This window comes from Venturia canescens, chromosome 1, assembly GCF_019457755.1.
Source record: "Venturia canescens isolate UGA chromosome 1, ASM1945775v1, whole genome shotgun sequence".
Taxonomy (NCBI): Eukaryota; Metazoa; Arthropoda; class Insecta; order Hymenoptera; family Ichneumonidae; genus Venturia; species Venturia canescens.
The window spans coordinates 12,272,271-12,286,110 of NC_057421.1; the positions used below are offsets into that span (position 1 = coordinate 12,272,271).

The window sequence follows — 13,840 nt, forward strand, 5'->3', positions numbered from 1 at the left end:
CTGTATCGACCGTTTTATTGCAACCAGATTCGTGCAATCAATCTTATTATATGATGGTTTTTTGTTTTTCCCGCTGTATCGAAGAATTCATCCGTGAAAGTAAACCACGTGGATCCTCGCGCGAGTGCTGTATGTGACAGCGTTGGACAGCGCACACGCGCGAAAGATTTTCTGAATGCAGCACTGAAGTGAGGAGCGTAAGAATCATCAATTTCCTGTAATAAAAACATTGAGAAAAAAGTGGTTGATAGCAAGTATTTCGTGAAAAATTAAAGAGCCACGTGTTTAATAACAACTTTATTACGGATAAGCGAAATAAGAACGATGGGTAAAAAAGGTAAAGGGAAAACGGGTGATCTAGGCAGAGCATTGTTACGAGATCGATTTGGCTCATCACGCTCAAAACGTTCTTCCGGCGAGTCGTCCATGGTAAGAAAAAGAGGTTATGTTCATATGTAACCTCAAATCAAAAAAATAACATTACGATTGGATATTTTTCGTATTTTCCTGATAAAGCTTTTGACTTTTTTTTTAATTTCCCGTAAAAGTTTAAAACGCCTTACAGCAGATTATCCCCATGTAAGAGTATATTGATATTTAGTTGGATTTTAAACCATTTATACTTAATAATTTTTTTAATTTCTGCAAATGGATTTAAAAATTTGCAACCAAATTCCAATAATTACTTTCTTCTTTTGAGCTCTTTCAATATATTCCACAATCTTTCTTTATTAAGAGATAAAGGTATAATCCAACTGCAAAAACGTTTTAATGTGAACAAGTTCAAAACATTAGTTTTGTCTTTTATCTTCAAAAGCTTCACACTGCTGATATAGAGGATGGTTACAAATGGGATCGTCTTGATCTAAAATCTATCACAGAGGAGAGTTCTTTCCAAGAATTCCTTTCGACTGCTCAATTAGCAGGGACAGAATTTCATGCAGAAAAGTTGAATATCAAATTTGTGAATCCACAAAGCGGCATTGGAATCTTGTCAGACAAAGAAAAAGAAGACCTTTTAGAAACTCATCGTCAGAACAAAGACGTACTGAAAATACCAAGAAGGCCAAAATGGGATGCAACAACCACAGCTCTAGAGTTACAAACAAAAGAAAAAGAGATTTTTCTAGAATGGCGCAGGACCCTTGCTCTTGTCCAAAAAGCTCAGGCTCTTACAATGACTCCCTATGAAAAAAACTTGGAATTCTGGCGTCAGTTGTGGCGAGTAGTTGAACGTAGTGACCTTGTTGTTCAAATTGTTGATGCAAGAAATCCACTTCTATTCAGATGCGAAGATCTTGAAAAATATGTCAAAGAAGTTGACTCCAAAAAAATGAATATGATCCTTCTCAACAAAGCTGATTTTCTCACTTCTGAACAACGACAAACCTGGGCTAATTATTTTACAAAAGTTGGAATGAGGGTCGTCTTTTTCTCTGCCAAACTTTCAGCCGAAGAAACTTTGAGAGAGCAAAGATTGAATGGAGAAAATAAAAATGTAGACAGTTTTGAGGAGGAAAATGGAAGCGAGAGTGAGGAATATGAAAACAGTGATACAGCCAGTGAAGAGGAGACTGAAGAAAAATATTATGATGCTTCTGAAGCAGTATCGAGTGAGAGCGAATATGAGAACGCTGATGATGGAACAAAAAATTTGAGCAGTTCTCATAGCAAGGGAAATGAGAACCAAATAACCGAGAAAAAGAATTCACTGAACGAAAAAAGTTCAGAGCAAATGAATTCACCCAATGAAAATAAAATGGAAAGACCTTCAATCGGGGAGGCCGAATCAAAAAACTTGCTGAATGAAGATAATGTGGAAATAGAAAATTCGCCAGAACTTTTAAACAGAGAAAAATTAATATCGATATTCAAATCAATGTATAAAGGGACAACTTTTACAAAGGGGATAACTACAGTAGGTCTCGTGGGATATCCAAACGTGGGAAAAAGCTCGACAATAAATGCAATCCTGATGGATAAAAAAGTTTCAGTTTCAGCAACACCAGGCAAAACTAAACATTTTCAAACTCTCTTTGTTGATGAGGAATTATTGTTGTGCGATTGTCCGGGCTTGGTTATGCCGAGCTTCGTTTGTACAAAGGCTGAAATGATATTGAATGGAATTTTGCCAATCGATCAGTTACGTGATCACGTCCCAGCAGTTACACTCGTTGGTACTTTAATACCGAGACATATAATCGAAGACATCTATGGAATTATGCTTCCACCGCCTTTGGAAGGAGAAGATCCTGATAGGCCACCGACAGCCGAAGAAATTCTCAACACTTATGGATGTATGGATCTTTTCTCTATCATGAATTATTAGACTTTTATGCATGTGTATATGATTTCGAAGTGTGAAATTCGAAATTCGCTTTTTCCTATTTCTCTTAGTACACGCTATTACATAAGTACAGGATTCTACCAGAACTGATTTTATTCTTTTTTAAATTTTTGTTGAATGAATGTTGAATGAATGTTGAAACTCGTATAGCCTAATTACATGAATATATTTTCCAACAAAAATCTTCCTTTTCGATTGGTAATGTAAAAATGAAATTCCAGACAATCGTGGTTTTATGACCCAAAATGGCCAGCCTGACAACCCTCGTTCCGCACGTTACATTCTCAAGGATTTTGTCAATGGAAAATTATTGTACTGCGTTGCCCCACCGGATCAGCAGCAATCGGAGTTCCATATATTTGCCCCTAAACGAAAAATCACATCCTCTGAGAGGATTCAACCACCCAGGGCTTTGCGAGCGAGTAGAGGCGTTCGTACAACAGGAGGAGACGTTGATAAGCTTTTTTTTCAATCGAAGACAATTGGTAGTCACGTCAGAGGTGGTGATGCCCGTAATTATCGTCCAGTCAACGGGTAAATTTATTTTCTTTGCGATAGATGAATTTTATGAACGTAACACGAATGAAATTGTGAGACTTTAAGTGATTGAATTGAAATTCGAATGAAAATATGATTATCGATATTTATCTGAAGCAAAATTAGTACAGTTTTCGACTGGCAAATCGAAACTTTGTTTTTTCATAAAATATATCTCCACACTCAACCAGTCGATTCCAAAATTTTCTCATATCTTTAGGAGTAAACTATCATCACCAATTTAATCATTTATCTTCGAATTTCGAGTGAATTTTTTCGAAGCGAATCAAAACTTACAGATAAATCTTTTCTCAAGTAAATTCAACATTTCCGCAGATTTTTTTAGATTATTTTAATTTGAAATATAAATGTTCTGCAGGTCGGTCATGGGATCAACACAAACTCTCGACCTCGGAGATAAACCTTGGAAAAAAATAAACAAGCATGTGAACAAGAAAAAGCGCGAAAAATCAAGGCGTTTGTATTCTTATTTGGATGAACATTAAAAGAAAGAGAAAAGAGGAATAATGTAATAACAAACGTTTGTTTGCGTAAACCCATAATTTTTAAATCTTAATTATAGTCATATTTTTCGTATTCCCCTGTACAAATTGTGTATATTCGTGTACAACGTACGCCGTTGATTCTTTTTATTTTTCTATTTTTCCTCATCCTTTTTCATAATTCGTTTCCACGTCCAACTGGATGCTTTACGTTGTTGTAAATTGTTCGTTTTATATGATTAACAATTCAATTGGAACATCTCAATAAATATATTGAGCGTAACTGTGATTATTTGTTGATTCTTTTTCTTCTAGGTATATGTACAATATGATTCCGTTTGCAATTGTGTAGTATGATTAAACATGATGGAATTGCTGCAATATTTTCAATTTGGATTTCGTCCACATGCAGCTGAAATTCAATTGTTTCATACAGTTTATAACGACAAAAAATTCTAAATTCTAAAACTTCTTTATAGTACTGCATCGTTGGAATGCAATTGAAATTCTTCATATTAAATTTTGTATGAAATTATGAGCAATTTGAGAAAAAGAATTTTTGCTGCATTCAAACGTTACGCTTCTGAAAATTATCAATGTACCTATCAAGTGTCCGTTTCCAGTTTTCTTACTGTGGCCTTTTATATAAATATATATGTATATCCATATATTTTTCTTGTTGATTATTAATATTATTCCTATCGGCGGCTTGACAATTGTTCAGTAAAACAGTACAGTATGCAGCATCATTCTTCCAAACTTGGTGGACTCGAATTCGTACAGCAAGCTGTCTATGTCGTTGTCTAAATCATCGCTATTGGCCAGCTAAAAATATAATTATTGAAATTGTAAAATAGCAAAAACCCATAAAAAACTACAAAAAAAAAGTGGTAATTTTTGACATTATTATAGAAAAATATTGTACAAAGATTGAAAATAAACTCTCTAACATTATTTACATTTTCCATGATGACAAAAAAGTATTATGAAAATAAATGTACTGTACTTACAGTCGTTACTAATTCACAAATGAGAAAGGATCCGACGGTTGCTTCCTCATGATTATCCTGAATGTCGATATTTATTAGGTGTACAGGTTGGTTCTCTACCGGCGTTCTACCTTCCATGCATTCAATCACCTGATCGTAAACTCTTTCTTCGCAAGTTATAAGAATATCAAATTTGTCTTTGGAACACTGGAAGCGTTCTGGTCTTGGTTTAATTCTGCGATTTCTGTCCAACATGTGAAGCAAGCCCATTTGCGTGTATCTAATGGAAAGCAGTCAAGGAAACAATCATCTATACAAATCGCTTGTGAATATTATTGAAAAATTGGATATTTTTTAATTTCTGATCCAGAACTTATGTCCAATTCATCAATATTCATGAAAAATCTTTGCCATTCATGATCACTGTTTCAGCGGTAATTTTGTAAATATTTTATACAGATTTTATCACATAATCTCTTGTTTGGTTTTTATTAATCAAAAATTTTGAAATCAGAAGAAAAAAATACAATTCAACTTGCAAAAGTTTTAACTTTTTTTTCAGATATTCAAAATATTATTTGAAAGGAAACTGAACAATTTTTCGAAGTATCTCATCTTTTTTATTAGTTGGCATTTAAGAGTGACAAAATTTTTGTGAACTTCGATCAGGCTGAAAAGTAAAAAAATACTCATTGGAAAATTACTCAAAAAAGCAGTACTCTAAACAATTCCAAAATTATTTGATCAATTATAATTTTCACTCTCTAAGGTTATGATACAGCCTCATTATAAACGTTTTTTGCTTTTTTTACACATTGATTTGGGATTTTTTCAAACAGCGTTGCATGTCAATTGTCACAGTTTTTATCGACTATTTCAATAAAATTTGAAAAATTTATGAATCTAATAAGAATATTTGTATAACATTGAGATCCCCTAGTGAAGTTTAAAAAAATATATTTGAAGGATACAGTTGTTTGTCCTTTGTCAGAAGGTCATTGTAAATTTCGTCGTAAGTCGTTCCAAAATCATATACATTGGGCCTGTCAGGTCCACTTCCAGGCAATTTGACCTTGTCTCCCGTGCCGAAAGATTTTACATTAAAACCTTTTTTACTGAAAAAAATGTATGGCGATTCAATGTCAACGTTGAAATACGAAAAAAAAATCGTACTTCGTTGCAGAAAAAACAATACCTCAAAAAAGCGTGAGCCTCCATGCTCCTATTCATATTGCTCGAACATATGACAGCAATATTCAAAGCCTTCGTAGCTGGCATCTTTGAAACAGGAGCTTGTAATATGTACCTTATGATAACACTTTTTCAACCTTCTCTCGAAACGTACAATCTTTTTTAATCTTGTTTCAGATCAGCCATTTTTTTAAACGCACATCACTTTTATTTTTCGCTCGTACAACGATATTTTATTGCATGAAAGCCAACAAAAAACTGGCACTTTTGTCTATTTTACTTTTTCGGTTGTCAGGCGATCGTGTTGGCAGGGGAAAGGGAAGGGGAAGGTTTGATTTTCACTACAGACCGTACTTGCTTAAGAATATTTTACTCCTCTTGATTTAGATTAATCTTGTAAATTTTGTCACCCGCTGATATTACGGGGTTATGTCGTTATATGTGAAGTACTTTTTCGGGATGTGACCAACGCCGCCGCGGTACAAGTAGAAAAATTCCAGCACAAGAGGGCAGCACATACAGGACCGACCGAGCGAAGTTTCTCTGCACTTAAATATCTATAAAGAAGTACAAGTAAAAGACACTAGGTGTCCTCTTATGCTAAGTCTATTCACAGCCCGGAGGAGAAATATCGATTGGTCGATAGTAGCGACATCACTCGGCCGCGCTAGCCACTAAAAAAGTGGGGCCAAGCGGTCCGTAAGAAGTACACTTCTATGAGGATCCATGTTCGTTGCCCATGCTTTCAAATGAGAATTCGTCCAATGCGGAATCGTTCTGTTACCATGATCATCTTCATTTTATCACTCTTGATTTTCGGTCATTGTTGTTGCATTCAAGAATTTAAAAATCATATTTTTTGTGTTGCACGATTTTCTATCGTAAAATTCACAACCCCTTGGAACAACAATGAGATGCGGTCGTTTCAGGCAAGGTTGTCCAGACTTTTCAAAGTATTGTATAGCTACTGGCTGCATCGCAGCTTGTCTATCATCAGTCGTGAGCTCAATTTTCGAATTTTTCTTCTTCGCTTTTTTCGCTACACCAGTTAAAATATTTTTTGTATACGAGCTCAATTTTTTCGTGATGCCTAATAAATCATTGTGTTCACTTTTCAAACGCTTAAGCAGCTTATTTTCCAATGCGGTTCCTTTCATCGTTGCCTTATTTTCAGCTTTTGCCAAATTCTCGGTTGTCAGTATCGAACAAGATACACAACGCGTCTTTGACCAGGACCATGCCCCCGTTACGATCGTTTCGCCAACTTCTGTGATAAATTTTCAAAATTTTGATTAAGTAAAAATGCAGTTTTGTGAGACTCCAAGTCAGGTTCTCTGCGTATGTAGAAAAGAAATATCAGTAACCTTTTATGGGTGCGAACCGAAATGATATATGTAGCGGGTTTCAGATTCCTTTCTGGGTATTATTTGACTTCATAAGGTCTTTCGGGAAGAGAAAGTGATACAAGCAAGATTTATTCGTAAGAGGTAGAAGGAAATCAGTGAGTTCAAGAAAAAGTATAAGAATAACCTGTAATACGGGAAACTGACGTGAGAGTTGCGTTTCCAGTTTGATTCGTAATCAAACTCTTCGACTTTTTTACTTGTGATTACACTCGTACTACGACCATCGATTGCTTTGTCAATTACGATTACTGAATTGCGATTCGTAATAGTCAGGAAAGAGCATCGTTGAGGAGTTTTATTATTTTTTCTCGAATTTTTAATACGACGAACGTCGTTGTCGTCTGTTGGTTTTTCGTGGGGGCGTTCGTGTACTACGTGAAAACATTTTAGGTTAGGGAAGAGTCTAACCTCCGACTCCCAGTTCCCCTTGAAAGTTCTGTCTTATATCTGGCGATGAAAAAATTGGAATCGTAACACAGAACTTCAACGAAATCAGAAATTGAGGCACGTTTTATAATATAGAAGCTCTTTTAGTACTGACTCGACCCAAGCACAGATGGAAATCAAGTCGTACCGCAGTCTCCCAGCATACAGGTTCAATCGTTCTTGTTACGTGTTACGTCACTTGTGGCTTGTGCCAATTATATCATACATGTTTGAATATTGTTCTGAAATGTCTGCTCGATTGGTACAATTTTGAAAATCGTAGAATCTCCATTGCTCGCGATTGCAAACTTTTTGTAAATTGCACGAAAAAAGCGAATAATTTATTCGAGGACTCTCACTCAGGTATACAGAAAAAAGAGGTTATGTCAGAGAAGAAACAAAATGTATGATAGTTTCGATTCTCGGAATCCGTTGAACTGTGAAAAATCAAATGTATAGAAATACGTGATATACACCACACGTACATATATATATGATTTTTTTTCGATCGTTTTTTGAGATGAGGCTGGAAAATTTACATCAGATCATGTATGTCAGATCATATATACACGAGCCCGAATGTACCGCGCGTGTTTGTTGATGTTCCGCAAAAATAAATAGGACAAATTATTTTTAGCGAAAAAGTATCATGGTATCATGACTATTTTACTTCGCATCCACGCCCAATAAAAATGGTCACGAATATTATTTGAACATACATCCACTATTTTCACTGAAAGGATTTTTATTCAGTACTGTTTTATTTAATTTCATGACTTATTAAAGATTCTCAAGAATGAGTTTTTTCACCTTAGACGTCAATAAATGATGGAGCGATCTGATATGTAGAAGAGAAAAATGTCAATTCTCTCAAATTTTATTCTGAATACATATATTTCATCCATACATCGATATTCGCGATACAAAAGCTTCATTTACATGGGTAAGAAATACGTGTTTCGGATAAAGATATATGAGGGGTAAGGGACAAAGATTATGAAGTCGTTGAGCATAAAAAATGGCTACACCTCTGCCGAACGATCTACGACGGATAATATTTCCAACTGCAACTAATCACATTTTTTAGATTGCTCTATAATTAATTAAGGTCGACAGAGCTTACCCTTGAACATAAAATTCTGTTCAAGGTTTCTACAGAATGAAAAAAAATTACCGAATTCGAGGCATTTTATCACGCAAGTGGAAACAGACATCTGGCGGAGATTGCGGAACTACAAGCAACGATTAGATCGTCATAAAATCGTCGTGAAACTGGCAAAGACGGTGCTGCCACCAATGTAGCTTACGAGTTCCTGAATATTGCTCAAACTTGTTGAAATTAGAAGAATGCAAAACGTTGAGAAATACGTTCTTGAAATTTTGATCGTATACGATAAGGAATGTAGAAAATATAATAACACATTAGATCCAAATGGGTTATATCAATGTAAATATATCTATAACTTGAGAACATACGAAGGCCAGCTACAGTTTATTACTGAAAGGAAGGAAAATTCGTGTTCTATTTTCGCCGTGAACGCGTCCGTTTCCGTGGCGCCCCTGCCCCCTTCCTCTGTTCGGTCTTCGGGTATCTTCACAGCCGGTAGCGACTCTGGTGGCGAAGATGACTTAGCGCTGAGCGCCAGGGGGAGCAAATCAGTTCGGCCAGTATTCTCGTTCAGCGCGGACGATCCCGGAATAGTTTACGAGACGTGGAACGCGTCACAATTTTCATTTCAGTCATAATAACAATAATAATTGCAATAATAGGTCGCGACCGGCCGAGAGAATGTGGGATTGAGACAGAAGAGCAAAAGAAACACGAGTTTTTAAAAACTATGGTATCGTGGTGATTCGATAGTGTCTGTAATTGTAGATAAAATATCAGAGGGCGCGCATGTTGTTCTGTCAAAGATACAACCACTTGGAGAAGCAAAAGATCAAGATAAACTAGTAAATGAAGTGCGACAAGAAAAAAAGCAACGATTATAAAAGTTTCCGATTGAAATTTCTCGTGCAAAACCTCTTAGAATTTTGATCCGAAATAATTTTGTTTTCATCTGTGTAACGTTGAAAAAAATATTACAAAGATAACGACAAATTGTACAGACGACAGTGGAATCGTCTGAAGGAGAGGAAAAATAATAGTGAAAACTTGGCTCAAGAATCTAAAGTCAACCATCGGTGCTCAGTAGTATTCTTTTATTCCGTCAGACGTCTCGAACCTTTTTCCATACATCCTCGTCCCCCTCTCTCTTCCTCTCCTCATTTTCTAACTACGGTATTACGAAATATCGAGGATTTTACCGTTGCGAAGTTCCGAGTTGGTTCATTATTGGTTTCGAAAAAGTAATAAATAAATCGTGAATAGTTGAAAAATAGCAAAAGCACAAGGATTAAACGAAGATGGAAGTGACGGAAGAGCCGACGAGCACAGAAGTGGAGACGAGCGACGGTCTCGTCGAGGAACCCGACGATCATGGCACAACCGTCGAAGAAGCTGATGATAATGGTGCGACCGTCGAGGAAGAATACGAAATTACAACCACCAGACGAAAAACTGTTAGAACCAGTTACAAAATTCAAGAGGTTCGTTTCCTTGATCGTTTTGGTAAATATTTAGTATCGCGGCACCATTTAGTATCGAAGCCTTAAAAAAAAATTGAAGCCAATTCTAGGTGGTGCCGCGATACTAAATATTTACCATCGTTTTTTTCTCATATTTTTTTTCAACATTTGAAACTGCGTGTATTCAACAGTTTTGAGGGTTATGTCCGAGCTTACGTTACGAATAAGCATTCTCGTTGAAGAAAGTATTGAAAAAATTGATGACAGCGAGAAAAGAAAACGTACGCTATTAATAATGCGATCGGGGCAAAAGTTTTTATTTAGAAACACGCGGGCGTTTTATGTAGTCTTCGAGAGAAGACTCTGTTTTCTGGGTGTGGCGAGACGAGCTCTCGTTTCTTCTTCGTCCCTTCTTCTTCATCTAGACAAACCGTTCGATCTTGAAGAAAAAAATAAAAACAAAAATCCAGCAATGCAATGTCGTACCTTCTTATATCACACTCTTTTACGATGCTGTGACGACCACGGTTTTTTATACATGTTCCAAGGAAATTTGGGCTTTCTCCTAAGTCGAAAGAATGTGAGATTCTTTCTTGACCATAAACATCTATTTCAGAGGCTTCTTTTTTTTATTATTATTTTTACTAAATTGGTGCTCTGTTACGAGTTAACGATCACGAAACATAATCACTTATTCGTACGTGTTAAACATAGGAACGACAATTATATTCAACCGTTTGACAAATCGCACAAACAAGTGTGCTCGACTGTCATTTCGCTTTATTCCGTTTCAACAAACATGACAGTTTCGAAAACAAACATATTTTTTCTTGTGAATCTCCTGAAATTCTCAGCAGACGATCATGAGGCAAAATACTATCCAAATAATTTATTAACGGTAAACGTTCGATTTAGTTATTATAGAATTACTACAATGAATAGCGTCTTTCTTGCGGTAAACCGTTCTAGCACACGGCTAACCTCAAAGCTAAACAAACTTTATAATTCTGCAGATGTTTCACAAAATAGCACGATGCTGAAGTTTCCAACGTTGGAGTCCAACGAAATGAACGAAAAAAACGTTTTTAATTCACCAATTGTTTATTTCACGACTCGTTGGTGCAGCTTGAAAAACTACGAATCGCAAATTTGGCAGGGAACAAAATAGGAGAATTACTGGAATTATTGGAGAGTTTTTTTCGATCATTTCGTTGGACTCCAACGTTGCAAACTTCAGCGTCATCAAAATAGCGAACTTTCGAAGATTCATTTTCCTGTTTTAGGAACTGTCAATTTCGATTGATACCATCAAAATATTTCAGAGCTTGGCGTGTCGACGTCCGACGTTCTTGAATAAATTAATTCGAGAAATGAGACCCGCGAGCTATTTTTTTCTGTAATGCTGCGAATAATTTCTCATTTTTATCGTTACTTAAATAATTTCATTCGTTTTTAGTGTAAACGTTAAATACTAAATGACCACTCCTCCGTGATAAAATTGGTTTTACGTAGTCGCTCATTTATTTATTCACGTCTTCACGTAATTAACCAAAATTTATGCCTCGTGCTGACCCATTGCATCGGAGCTGTAGCAAGCGCTCGCGGTTCATCGAAGTAGTTCAGTGGAGCCTATCGTACTCCTCGCGGTCAGCGTCTTCGACGAAAACGTACTTTTTCGTTTTTAGTATCTCACGAATGCTATAACTCACCTTGCTTTCAACTGGATGGATTATTCTACTTGATCATTTTTTTTTCTTTCTCCTCCTCACACTTTCGACCGGTGTCCGAACTTTTAAAATAAATATTAACGTCGACGTTATAATTACCAATTGACCTCAGAATTTAATCGATTTTTAGACTCTTTATTGTAACATTTATTATCAGTTAATAAATGGCATAAAAATCGTAATAAAAACATGCTTGTCTGAAGATTTTGCACTGATAATTGCATTTTTTCTTCCACACATTTGACTCCTCGATCCGTTCGTCATTTATTTATTTTTCATCAGTTCATTCATCCAACGTGGTTCTCGCGATCCCTCGAAAAAGTCCACTAAGCTTTGAAATATCCTCTCGCTGCATAATACAGATTAGGACGATTTCTTGTACGACGAAGATAAACGAGCTTTCTTATTAATCCATTGTCGCGTCTCTGTCCACGTAGCCATAAACAAGTCTCGGGAGGCTCCCGTAAAATGTGGCGACAGGGCGGGATGAAAGACAGTACGTGTGATTAGAAGTTACGCTGCGAGAGCGAACATTCGAGTATTTTCTCAATTCCAACAGGCTATTTCGAGTGTATTCGCTGCAAATTTATAATTAGTTTTTCTTTTTTTCCAACATTTTATCGGGAAAAAAGTTGCAGTTTAATCGGTTTGCAGAAAAACATGATCGCGCTTCGATCTCCTTTTCACGATTGTTTCGAAGCTTTGCGCTGCGCGAATAAAATAACGAGATGCTGAAAGGATCGCATTGGAAAAGCATTCCGGCCTTTTTGAACCACGAAATCGTGGAAAACGATCTTCAGATGTTTTCGAATAGACGCAAATCTATAAATTAGACAAAATTGATTGACGCAGTCTACGGAACTTGGCCCTTTCCCAAGTCACGAGGAACCGTCCGTCCACGAAACAAAAACGAATTTATTAATTTGCTTTAATCCTCAATTAATCTATCGACACGCGCAAAAAACCGTGTTTTTTCTTTTCAAATAAATAATCAACGACGCTGAAGTTTTCAACGTTCGAGTCCAACGAAATGAAGGAAAAAAACATTCGTAATTCACCAATTTTTTATTTCCCGAAGCGTCGGTGCAGGTCGAGAAACTACGACGAATTATTGGAATTGTCGGAGGGTTTTTTACATCATTTAGTTGGACTCAAATTCGCAAACTTCAGCGTCATAATAATTGTGGAGCGCTAGCTGCGTCAATTCGACTTCAAACTTTCGTAAATTCTGCAAGTTCAAATTTCTAGTAAAGATGCGAAAATCTTTTTTCTTTTAAGGCCCATTTAGATGAATTCATATATCGCAATGACGCTGAAGTTTGCAACGTTGGAGTCAGCAACGAAATGATGTAAAAAAGCTCTCCAATAATTCCAGCAATTCTCCAATTTTGTTTCATACCAAATTTGCAATTCATGGTTTTTCAACTTACACCAACGATTTCGTGAAATAAAAAATTGGTGAATTACAAATGTCTTTATTGTTAATTTCGTTGAAATCCAACGTTGCAAACTTCAACGTCGTATATCGCAATCCCGATACGATTATCGCGGGGATTCGATAACTCGGGGCTCTTACAATTATTATACTCGAATAAAGTATAATAAAAACGCGAATGGATCCTCGATTGGTCGATGAACGAATTATTACGATACGGTTTCTCGTTGGAATGAATTCACACGAGCCCCGCTTTCGGAGATGGCGTCTCACACCGAGGAACACACATTCGTATCTCATTGGTTACGATTTGTCGAGATTTGACGTCATTGTCAAAGACGCTTTTAGAACTCTGGCAAGCGCGTATTCGAGAAAGAAAAAGAGAGAAAGGGGGATGGATGGAAAGGAAGAAACAGAGATAGAAAATGAGAAAGAGAGACTTTCGTACTGAAAATTCGAACATAAGGTGTGCGAGAGGAAAAAGCTGCCCGCAAGTCTTGACGCTTCGGGGGGGTTCAAGAGGTACAGAGGGATAACACGCGCCTCGTAAATCCGGCAGATGTTACCAGCAATTATCTAAGAACCATCGAGACTTCCGCCGTCTCTTTCAAAACTCTCTCGATTCGTCGGACACATCCGTGAATTAAAAACGCCTCTTCACCATTTTCCTCAACATCTTTAGCTTTCTCCTCGTTCTTCGCGAAAACACGC

At 36.6% G+C, this 13,840-nt stretch overlaps 3 protein-coding genes across 11 annotated transcripts in view; 2 read left to right on the top strand and 1 right to left on the bottom strand.

Moving 5' to 3' along the window:
* Window positions 1-16: 16 nt before the first annotated feature.
* Ns3 (nucleostemin 3) lies at window positions 17-3,670 on the top strand. The gene is made up of 4 exons (XM_043432447.1): window positions 17-429; window positions 818-2,297; window positions 2,569-2,881; window positions 3,264-3,670. The coding sequence occupies exons 1-4, from the start codon at window positions 325-327 to the stop codon at window positions 3,388-3,390; spliced, it is 2,025 nt and encodes a 674-aa protein (XP_043288382.1). The 5' UTR covers window positions 17-324; the 3' UTR covers window positions 3,391-3,670.
* Window positions 3,448-6,026, bottom strand: Ssu72 (Ssu72 CTD phosphatase). Of its 2 annotated transcripts, XR_006262494.1 has the most exons (5): window positions 5,572-6,026; window positions 5,348-5,491; window positions 4,398-4,656; window positions 3,990-4,212; window positions 3,448-3,799 (listed from the first exon to the last, which is right to left on the bottom strand). XR_006262494.1 is itself a non-coding variant. In XM_043432483.1 (4 exons), the coding sequence occupies exons 1-4, from the start codon at window positions 5,652-5,654 to the stop codon at window positions 4,108-4,110; spliced, it is 591 nt and encodes a 196-aa protein (XP_043288418.1). In that variant the 5' UTR covers window positions 5,655-6,026; the 3' UTR covers window positions 3,448-4,107. The 2 variants fall into 2 exon arrangements, 1 of the variants encoding a protein (XP_043288418.1); XM_043432483.1 differs by having other exon boundaries at window positions 3,448-4,212.
* Window positions 6,027-9,042: 3,016 nt separating this feature from the next.
* Window positions 9,043-13,840, top strand: part of tmod (tropomodulin) — a 62,376-nt gene continuing 57,578 nt past the window's right edge. For 6 of the 8 annotated variants that reach the window (XR_006259857.1, XM_043411116.1, XM_043411138.1 and 3 more), the window contains exon 1: window positions 9,044-9,988. Coding sequence is in view for 6 of the 8 variants with exons in the window: in XM_043411116.1 (XP_043267051.1) it covers window positions 9,806-9,988 (183 nt within the window). In the remaining 2 variants the exon portion in view is untranslated. Of the gene's footprint in view, window positions 9,989-13,840 lie in introns of all 8 variants that reach the window. The other 2 variants (XR_006259861.1, XM_043411148.1) reach the window with 1 other exon arrangement.